This window comes from Cetorhinus maximus, chromosome 19 (assembly GCF_964194155.1).
Source record: "Cetorhinus maximus chromosome 19, sCetMax3.hap1.1, whole genome shotgun sequence".
Taxonomy (NCBI): domain Eukaryota; kingdom Metazoa; phylum Chordata; class Chondrichthyes; order Lamniformes; family Cetorhinidae; genus Cetorhinus; species Cetorhinus maximus.
In genome coordinates, this window is record NC_135897.1 from 57,946,071 (window position 1) to 57,957,485 (window position 11,415).

An 11,415-nucleotide genomic window follows, 5' to 3' on the forward strand; every position below is an offset into this window, starting at 1 on the left:
CCCCACCCACCCACCCCTGCTCCCCCAGCAATGAAGATCTCACCTTTGCGGGCACTTTCTCCAGAGGCAGGCGGGCCGAGTTGGAAATTTCCCCAACTCTGACTACCCACCTTGAAACCATGGCCTGAATTATCAGTGAGATTATAGATCAAAAGATCAAATTCAAATATCTTTCTTATCACTACCTTATAAAAATATTCCACTGTTAATATACCAAAATCACTATTTACATTTCTTAGGCTATTATCTGAATACAATTGAATAATCCACATTCCCATTGAACCAGATAATCATTTTTTATATAAAATGCTGCACTGCACATGCAAATATAAAAGAGTGAGATTTTCAAAATTTTCTGAGGTGGAAAATAGTTAAAAATTGAGGGATTTAATAGGACTGTAGCTTTCTTCACTAAGTCAATAAAACTCCGATAAGTGTTGAATGAGGATATTCCCACATGTATGAATTGACATAGGGAGCATCAGGAATGGTTAAGCAATGAACATGAATTATGTAGATTATTTGTTATTGGTTATTCATGATGTAAGACACCATTGCAATAGGGAGTAAAGACAGTGGGCAGAATTATACATTCAGTGTGCGGGCACGCGCCCAACACGCTGGAACGTAAAATGACTCGTGGTGACATCGGGCGTGCGTCCCGCCGTCATTGCGAACTCACGCGATATTTCGTTCGGCAGGCACGCTGGAGTCTGCTGCACACCGGCTGATAATTGAAAGGCCTATTAAGGCCATGAACTAGGTAATTAAGTTGAATTTTATGCTGTCCGTCCAACTTTACGGCTGGTGGGCCTTTACGTTTTTTAGGAAACCTCATTCCTAAAGCTAATACTGGTGAAATAAAAACTTCATTTTGAAAATAAAAACATATCCCATCTCATGTGACACAGTCAGATGAGGGGGCATGTTCATTAAATTTTTAATGTCCATATATATTTTTTTAAAAAGCCCTTCAATCTCTCTGAGGCAGCTCCGTGCCTCAGGGAGATTGAAGTGCTCTTTCGCACGCATGCGTGAAAGAGCGCTGGACCTGACTCTCCCTCCTCCCCCCGCCCACACAGGTAGTGCTTACCGCCACCGCTTGCAATCCATGCAGGATGGGTCTTAATTGGCCCGCCCACGTGAAATCGCAGTGCGGAGCTGATCGCAGGCGGTGATTGGCTCTTCAACCGCCCCCACCTGCTCCCCCCGAGCCCACCCAACAACTGGAAAATCCTAGCCAGTATATTCAGTCTTTCCATCCAATCCACACTGCCTTCTTCAAGTACCAGGCAAATTTTAACTTTGTTTCAGAAAAGCAATAGATACCAGTGAGCACAAAATAAATTTTTCAAGAAGCTCTGGTGTACTATTTTTTATTGAATAGTTTGTGAATGAAATGGAGTTGCATTTTGACTCTAACAAAGACATTATGTGAGTAATAGCAATAAACAGAGTCCTGTATCAGGATAAATGAAGATTGCCCAAAATCCTCAGATGATTTCCAGAGTATCAATATCGTATGGAAATTAATTTAATTACTTTAAAAATCATTTACATGAATCCCACATTCATTAGTGCACTTCATTATAAAACATGTTTACCAAAGACTGTTAGTCAGTTGGAAAAGTTTACTGGTGGAATATGCCACAATGCAAAACTAAGATTTGCTGCAGTGTTATCAATAAGTATTTTAAATGTCATCTTTCTTGTGGCTTCCATCCTCATTTTGCCTTGAAGTGGAACTTGCAAATCCATTTGATGCCTTTGTAGAGATTTTGTCATGTTCGTAACTCTGATTAGAATATGCTTCCAGTGTTTCTTCACCCATGATGCAAAATGCTGCACATTCTGTATCACTTTCTGGGGGCCAGTTTGGCTCTTTCGCTATTATTCTTTGCATCTTCTTGTAATGCCGTGTAGATTTTACTTTGCAACACTTTTTTAGGAACACCCAGAGGCATCTGTTTTCTATTATAATTTCCTATTAAAATAACATCAGCCTTTTTTCATTAATTAATTTTTCTTCAGTTGACCTGCATGTTTCATTTCCTTTTGAATCAAGCAACTTGTGCTTTCAAAATAAGGTGTAGCTATTGCAATCTAAATAAAAATGTCACTGTCATCATACTGAAAGCCCTAAGTTAAAAGCAATTATATTAAATTGTAGCTTGTTTGTTTTTCCCATTGTTGTGGTGGAGCAATAAACTAATTGGTCACCAGTTGTGTTGCACAGAGGAATTCAAGGCCAAGAGTAGTGTTCAGGCAAAGCTGAATTAGAAGGCAGGGGATAATTCGATCAAGGACTGCAGGTGTAAGCTTTCTAATAATATATAGACAGATATTTATAAAATATATGCATAACTTAGCCCCCATTGTTAATACATACATTTATTGTTATAATACTTTAATCTTAAGCTCTGTGGCAGTCACGCCTTGAGATGAAGCATCTGAGGGTTAAGCAACAATTTGGACCAGGGCCCAATTTTAAATCATCCATTCTGTCCTTATTTTTATGTTTCCATTACAAATTCCTATGTTCACAATTTATAATGGGAACTGCTTATGTAACACTTGTCATGTTGTAACTACAGCCTATGGCCAGTGGTGGCACTGTAACACCTCCACTGGGAGAAGGTGCAGTCACAGGCTGACAAGTTTCATAAAGGCAGTTTCCAAAATAAAAGTGGATGTCGGAATTTATAGTAGAAAAAGTCAACAACTGTTCCAAGTCCTGCAAATTTAAATGCAGCGTTAAATTGGGAATTTTCTTATCTTGTGAACACTTAATATAAACAATTCAGCATCAACATAACCTATTTGGCCCATTAGTTTAGTCTTAAGCCACAAAGAAGCTTTGCACATAGATACTTAGATTCATGTGCAAAGAGGAAATAGTTCGCTGAAGCATTCATTCTCTCATAACATTAAAAAGGTTTTAAAATGTAACTTTATGTTGAGCTATAGCTGTGTTGCAGCTTGTGCAAACAAACTGCTTTGGTCTAGTCTCTGAGCATTCGGTTGTTAGAGACCTGACACCCAACCTGTGCTACCACTTTTATTGATGCACACCTAAAACTACTACCTGCTCTAAAAGTGGCAGTATAATTGCAGTCTGAGAGTAAACGGGCTCTGATTTCAGAGAGGAGAAAGATCAGAAAAAATATACTTATCAGGAAAGACTGAACAGAGTGGAGCTCTTTTCTCTGGTAAAGAAAAGGCTTAAGGGGTGATGGAACAGAAAGTCTTTAAAATTCTGAAGGGGTTTGAAACAATAGTGGGGGACACCAAGATAAGAAAGTCACCACAAATCTAATTGGGAAATTAGGAAACATTTCTTTACCCAAAGAGTGGGAAGCATGTGGAGGCCACCACCACAAGGAATAGATGAGGAAATAAAAGACATAAGCACATGGGGGAGAAAGGAATGGAAGGATGCATTGATAAGAGTAGACAAAGTGGGGTGGCAGGAGGTTTCTGTGTTAGAATAAGTGCTGGCATAGACCTGTTGGACAGAATGGCCTGTGCTATAAGTTCTCTGTAATTCTACGTAAGATTCAGAAATATCAACAATACATACTTGTGGCATAAATAAACAAAAGCAAAATGGTACCCCTACTTACCTCAACGGCCATTGTAACAAAAAAATGAACAAGAATCAAAATTAGTAGGTAAACTCTCCAGCTTCTTGGGGTGCAAACAAGCTGAAAAAAAGAAAAAATGGTTTAATATTACAATGTTAAAATAAACCATTGATAGGTTCTTTGTTCCATTGATTGGTTCTTTGTTCCATTGATTGGTTCTTTGTTCCATTGATTTACTGTGAATGAATGAATGACATTGGATTTTTATCACAAAAGCATTGTGAGACAGTTGGCTGCACTTTGTGGCAAATTATGTGATTATTGCTTTATACTTGTGGAAATTTTATATTTGAGACCATGATTCTTATTACATTTGTTTACTTGTACTAACAATGAATTTTATGTCTTACCTTTTTTTAAAATGCAGGAACAAATAAGATCATGGTAGGTTAGATGTTGCAGGTTGTATACAAGAAGGAGGTTTGTAGCAGTAATGAGGAGGGGGAGTGCATGGGGTTTGGCAGTATTGGGAATGTGGTCTAGTGTCTAGAGCAGCTGGAAGGGGAAATATGGTGTACAAGATGGAGTGGCGTTACAGTCTTCAGGTATTGGGGAGGAATCTCCTTGGGGTTCAAAGTAGTGGTGGGAAGCCATCTAGATTCTCCGAACATTGTTAGTGCTCAGTTGAAAGTGTGAAAGTGGTAGGAGAGTAGTCTCGTGATTTTGGATAGTCAGTTAATAATCATAGGATGTGGGAGAATTGGAGTGGAGTCTTTCTCAGCATGGGAGTACTGAATGAGAGATGCCTTGAGTGGGAACAGTGAGAAACAGTGTTGTAAGCTTATAAAACCATAAAAGTAGTGTTCCAGTGTCTGGAAAAAAACAAGAAATGGATAATAAGGTTTGAGAGTAAAGGACAAGGTACTGGGTTCGAGGACAATTTGTGGATTGGAGTGAAGGAATATTGGAGCAAGGAGCTGGATACATGATACAGAAAGACTGGGGAAGGGACTGAATAACCGAGGAATAGAATCCTGAGAGCCCAGTAGGGTTGAAGAGGCGGTGGGGTAGGGTATGATATTATTGTAAGGCGAGGATCTGAGAGTATTCTTAGGTTTCATTCTCCTTCACCATTCTTCCCTATCAGCAGAATCCTCTGGACTTAGTCCTGTCTGAAGGGTGGGCCAACCTTGGATCAGGAAACCAATTTACTAATGGGCTGGCTTAGCCAGAGCTCTTTTAACTAAGCCACACTATTACTACCCTGCCTCTAAGTTACTCAACCAATGAGGGAGGGTGGGCAGGATGACGAGTCCATTCTATCAAAGGAAGGATATCTAATTAAAGGGACAATAGCATGTGTCAGAGAAACTCACCAGAACTTGGATTTTTGAGGGTGCGACGACCACAGGAATGGAGAGGAGCTGGGAATGCTACTCCCTGGGCCTCACTCTTACCTGGAGGTCTGGCTGCCGTATATGAGGAGGTGCAGTAAGGTGAACTCTCCCAAGGATGCGAGGAAGAGGACAGACTCTTCAGCCAAGCAGACATGGATGGAAGCGACCAAGGAAATCAGTAGCAGAAGTGTGACCTCTCCAACCTGGAGACAGTGCACCAAGAGGATCCAGGACCTCAGGAGGGCATGACAGGTGAGTGACAAGTGAAATACACTTTCAGGTGCTAGGCCCTACACTCTGACTTTCCCAGAATTCTCCTGCACAGCACTACTAAGGTCAACAAATCTTGCAGCTCCACTCATTCCTCTCTCTGCATGCATCTATCACCCCCATCTGTATAGCCAACATTCCAACTCACCTTCATCCTATTACCCTCATACCCATGCCTCACAATCACACTTCAAAACTCTGTCCTATATTCCTCTCCACAAAAGACATTACAAACACTCACACACCTCTGTTTTCTCTCCTTGCAGGATAAGAAAGCACACAATTTAATGAGGGGCAGAGATCTGAGAATGGTGGCCCTACCATGATAGGCACCTTGTTATCCACTGGTAATGCAGTGCCACTGTCCACTGAGAAGGAGGTCTTGCTTCAGGATGCTGCAAATATCAGCAGTGACTTGCCATGAAGGCCTGAATGCCCTGAAGTACTGGTACTCAGACATTTCAAGAGAGCAGATTCTCTGCCTGTAGACCCTATGTTGGGGACATCACCTCCTTGGAGCTGGATATCTGTGTACATTCCCTCTGCCTTGTGGAGAGGCATATAGCTGAGGAGAAGGCAGCTGGTGCTGCCATTGTTATTGCTCCTTCTGCTGCTGGAGCTGCTGTGGTGATATGACTTCTGCTCTTGCCTCTCATCTGACAAACAATGCCTCGCATCTTGTCAAACAATGATAGCACTCTCTGAGAGGAGAATTGCTTTGAGCATAGCAGCTTCTCAATGGCCATGGTTGCAGCTCTTCAGTATAACTGATCAAAGCCTTCCCAGCTAGTCAGTTTCACTAAAGAAGTTCTTCCAGCTGTGCACTCCCCTTGGTGATCCTGGAAAGTTGCTGACAGGTCAGGAAACAGGACCCTGACTGGGACATCCATAAATTAGGATTACAATTGTTCTTAATTGGCTTTTTAATTACTTTAATAACTTATCCTACAGATCCACAGGGATTTCCTGCTTGCCTTCAATCCCACCTCGCAGAAACGCGGAAAAGGGTAGGGCGTTGTCAGGATACTAAACAGACATTAACAGACACACACACACAAACCTGCCTCCTCTTGCCTAGAAAAATTCCTTCTTTTAAGTTCATGATTTCCGCTATCTTCCCCTATAAGTTTTACATGTGCTTTTGGAGCTGAAAAGCCAATTTTCATTACTTAAAGTGCTTCACTATGCTTATATTGAATGTCGACCATTATAGAATAAGCAAAGTACAAGGTTTAAAAAGCTAAAACACAGCTTCCCATTCTGGGTTGGTAAATGATTTGCAACACTCACCTCAGGAAATATCCTCTGGCTATTTTGTCAGATTGTTTGCCCAAATTCTAGTCTTAGTTGGCAACAATCTCCTCCAGTTTTTTTGTTTAATCTTTCATGAGATGTGAATGTTGCTGGCATGACCAGCATTAATTGCTCATCCCTAGTTGCCTTTGAGAAGGTGATGGTGAGCTATCTGTTTAAACTGCTGCAGACAATCTGGTGTCAGTACACCTACAATGCTGTTAGGGAGGGAGTTCCAGGATTTTGGCCCAGTGATATTGAAGGAACAGTGATATAGTTCCAAGTCAGGATGGTGTGTGACTTGGAGGGGAACTTGCAGATGATTGTGTTCCCATGCATCTGCTGCCCTTGTCCTTCTAGGTGGTAAAGGTTTTGGCTTTGAAAGGTTGTGTAGAAGGAGCCAGGGTAAGTTGCTGCAGTGCATCTTGTAGATGGCACACACTGCTGCCACTGTGCATCAGTAGTGAAGGGAGTGAATGCTAATGTTGATGGATGGGGTGCCGATCAAGCAGGCTGCTTTATCCTGGATGGTATCGAGCTTCTCGATTGTTGCTGGAGTCACAACCATCCAGGCAATTGGAGAATATTTCATCACACTCCAGGCTTGTGCCTTGGAGATGGTGGACAGACTTTGGGGAGTCAGAAGGTGAGTTACTCACTACGGAATTCCCAGCCTCTGACCTGCTCTTGTAGCCACAGTGCTTATGTGGCTAGTCCAGTTAATTTTCTGGTCAATGGTAATCCCCAGGATATTGATGGTAGGGGAGTCAGTGATGTTAATGCAGTTGAATGTCAAGGGGAGATGGTTAGATTCTCTCTTGTTGGAGATAGTCATTACCTGGCCCTTGTGTGATGAGAAGTTACTTGCTACTCTATCAGCGCAAGGGGCAAATCAAAACCATCATCCTTGGTTCCTACCACAAACTGCCACTAATTCCATCTCCCATCCTAGCCACTGTCTCAGGTTGAAACAGTTTATTAGCAACTTCAACATCTTATATAATTTCAAGTTGAGATTCCAAACCACGTCTTCTCCATGAGAAACATTTTCTTATTCCATCACTAACTTCTCTGCTCCTACCTTCATTCGTCTGCTGCAGAGCCATCATCTATGCCTTGGTCACCTCTAAACTGAACCACTCCAATGCTCTCCTGGCTGGATTAATCTCTTCCACCCTCTAAACTTCAGTTTGTATCCCATATCACATGCATCCATCACCTAGCATCCTTGTCCTCGATGATATACATTTGCTCCCAGTCCTACCATCCTTCTGTGAGAATGGATGTTTTTTTTAAAAATATTTTTGGGGAATATTGTGTTGTTCTGTAAAGAAGGCTGTGTGTGTGTTGTGTCTGTGTATTAATTAAGCTGGGCGAGAGATTTATAGGAGTCGGGTTGTCTGGGGGGCCTGAAACATGAAAAGGACAGAGGTGTTAAGTTTGAGGTACAAGTAAATAGGTTGGATCTAACATTTGCATTTTTAGATAAATGGAGAGTTTGTTTAAATATCAAAGGGGAGTCAGAGGTGTAAAGAAACATGTTTGGATCTTGCAGGAATTCCATAGGTAAATAGTAGTGGAGATATTATATTTTCTTGACCCGAAAGCAAAGACAAGGTAGAGACATAAAAGATTTTATATTTGGAAGGATTTGAGTTTTGAAGAGGTGTGAGAACAATGAAAGGGAAAAATGGTATATTAGAGTTACTGTGGATAGCTGGAGTAGCTGTTGAGCTAGAGCAAAGAGATAGCTGGAGCTGTTGAACTATAGCTGGAGCTCTGGGCTAGGAGAGGATGTCATTTGAATCAACCATCCAGAAATGTCTTGGGCTGCAACAAGCAGTTTTATTTTGAAGTAGATTCCACTGCAGAGTGGATGAGGTTAGAGGTCGTGTGGTATGCCTTTATTGAAGCTACAGCAGTTTGCCTTGGATAATACTACTGGATTTCATAATTAGACATCTCTAAGGGAGTGTTGCCTGTAAGGCGTTTACTTGTGGATTTGATCAAGTAGAGATTTTTTGGGGAGTGTTTTGTAAGACTAACCTTCATTGTGTAACTGTAATCTTGTGTGCTTAGGTTTTCTTTTATTATTGTTAATAAAACTTTTACTTTTAATTTTTAAAATCCCAAAAGTGTTACTGGACCTCCTACTGCTGAGATTGGTATGTCTTCTTCTCATTTTCAGAATGCAGAATAAAAGGTTATGGCTCATAAGCCAAGTTTCCCCCAGGGATTTGGTTTGCACAGCAATTAACACCGGCTGTGGTCATAACACTTCAAATTTAAAATGCTCACCCTCATGTTAAAATCTCTTCATGAATTTGCCTTTCCCTATCACTGTATCATCATCCAGCCTGAAAACTATCCTCAAACCCTCTGGTCTTCTGACTTTGGTCTCTTGTAAATTTCAACCTGTCTTCATTATCCAGCATTGGAGTCAATGCTGTCAGTCACTGAGGCTCCTTGCCGTGAAGTTTCCTCCCCAAACCTCTCCAACTCTCCCCTTTGTCTCTTTTTTAAAACCCTTCCTCAATGCACACCTCCTTGACTAAGATTTTTGTCACCTCATCTAATATCTCCTTGGTTGGCTTGGTATTGATTTTTTTTATTCATCTCTGTGAATCATCTTGAAATGATTTTCCATGGCACAGGTACTTTATAAATGAAGCTTATTGTCAACTGCGATGTATTGGGTGGCAATAGGGTACAGCCAGCAACATGTGTTATTTGCACAAATGTCTCACACAATTGGGAAATGGCCACTTTCTAAATGGCGAGAGGTTGGAAGCAGTGGAGATCCAAAATACTTGGAGGTCCCAGTACATCGATCATTAAATTGTCATGAACAGATACAGAAAATAATCAAGAAGGCTAATGGAATATTGGCCTTTATAGCTAAAGGAATAGAATACAAGGGGTTAGAAGTCATGTTTCAATTATGCAAAGCTCTGGCTAGGTCACATCTGGAGTACTATAAGCAGTTTTGGACACCACACCTAAGCAAGGGTATATTGACCTTGGAGGGAGTACAGCGTAGATTTACTGGAATGATACTAGACTTCAAGGGTTAAGTTACAAGGAGAGATTCCATGAATAGGGTTGTATTCCCTAGAATTTATAAAGTTAAAGAGTGATTTAATCAAAGTTTTCAAGGAAACATTTAGGGTGGATAAAGAGAAATTATTTCATTTGGTTGGGAAATCTCAGACCAGGGGTCTTAGCCCAAAATTTAGGGCCAAAACTTTCAAGGGTGAGATTTAAGAACACTTCTACACATAAAGAGCTGTAGAAGTTTGGAATTCTCTTTACAATTGATGCTGGATCAATTGTTAATTTGAGATCCAAGATTGATTTTTGTTAACCAAAGGTTTTAAGGGATCTGTGGCAAAGGTGGGAATAAGGAGTTTGGTTAGAAATGAACCATGTTCTCATTGAATGACGGGACAGACTTGAGGAGCTAAATGGCTTTCTCCTGTTCCTTTTTGTGCACCTGCAATCCTTGTTCTCAGTGTAATCTGAAGAAGGTAGTTCAAAGAAGGGTTTTATATTATCCTAGCTCAGGGGTTCCACTCCAATAGTTTCGTTACCTTCCAACATTATAATTAATGACCCTTATATTTTTAAATCTATTTTGAACAGATTTGTCTGCACACATCAGAGTCTAATGCATGAAAATCCTGGCAATTATTGTGCCAATGAGGGTAAAATACAATTTTAGTGGAGGTGCAAAACAAATGGCTAATCTGCAACTATTTGTTTTCCATTTCTGCTAAAGTTGAATTTTACACCTTATGGCTTTGTATACTTACATCCAGTGCATCATATAAAGTATCCTGTTCACCGAAAAGGAAATACAGACATGTTCCAACCTGAGCCAAAAGGACAATCATAAAAATATCTGAAATGAAAGAAAAAAGAATAGCCAATGAACAGAAAAGCTGGGAAACTAACAGCCTGTCTTCCCTATTTCAGACATAGATTAATTAGCAGTTTGTATCTGAATCTTACTTCAGACTTTCCAGCACAAGTGAGCTAATTTCTTTTTAGGGCAAATTCAATACTCCAGCAGAGAGCAGCCCTTGTCGAGATCACACCATGGAAAATCGTGGACACACTGAAAATCAAAGGCTGTGCCGTCATGGAGCATCTTTGGTGAAGAGCACTCCTCATCGGGAATGGAGAAAGGCCTCTTTAATTCCGTACAATTGGTAATTGACCACATGCATGCCTAGCAATCCTTGTTCTTAGTGCAATCTGAAGGAAACGGTTCAAATAAGGAATTTAGAGGCAACTGAGCAGACCGATAGCATTCTGTCATGCAAATAGACCACCCATAGTTTGTGGCATCATCAGATGAGCTTGAAGTATAACCTTATAAATCTCAACCACATGGATGGAAGAACGAGGCAGGAAACCATAGCTCAACTGGACTTTTGAAGTGCCATATAATCAATCATTTTACAAGCATTGTTGTATTTGATACTTTCTGGCACCTATTGTTGCCAAATTTGCTGACGATACAAAGATAGGTAGGAAAGAAAATTGTGAGTGTTAATTCCAATAATTGTATGTTGAGGAAGATTGAATCTGAAGCTAGCCTGTACCTTAAAACAGGTTTATTTCCAAAACAGCATTCCAGACTCTTCCAAATGCCTAGAGTGAACTGGTTTATATACTCTTACAATGATTCCCAAATCCTTGCCCAATCCTTGGGGACAGCTGTGCTTAATTACTAATTTAAAACATGCATTTCATTGCAACACAAATTCAACATTAACTGGAGGATACCAAGAGCCTGGAATGCGATATTGATGAGTTAAGTGAGTGGCAAAATTTGACAGATGGAGTATAATGTGGGAAAATGTGAG

At 40.6% G+C, this 11,415-nt stretch overlaps 1 protein-coding gene across 5 annotated transcripts in view; it reads right to left on the reverse strand.

Moving 5' to 3' along the window:
* Positions 1-1,360: 1,360 nt before the first annotated feature.
* Positions 1,361-11,415, reverse strand: part of LOC144693818 (putative cation-transporting ATPase 13A4) — a 130,561-nt gene continuing 120,506 nt past the window's right edge. For 3 of the 5 annotated variants that reach the window (XM_078563872.1, XM_078563871.1, XM_078563870.1), the window contains 3 exons: positions 10,357-10,445; positions 3,624-3,704; positions 1,361-1,984 (listed from right to left, as the gene is read on the reverse strand). In XM_078563872.1, the coding sequence (XP_078419998.1) occupies positions 1,694-1,984; positions 3,624-3,704; positions 10,357-10,445 (461 nt within the window). In that variant the 3' untranslated portion in view covers positions 1,361-1,693. Of the gene's footprint in view, positions 1,985-3,623; positions 3,705-10,356; positions 10,446-10,615; positions 10,802-11,415 lie in introns of those variants that run through there. The other 2 variants (XR_013579604.1, XM_078563873.1) reach the window with 2 other exon arrangements.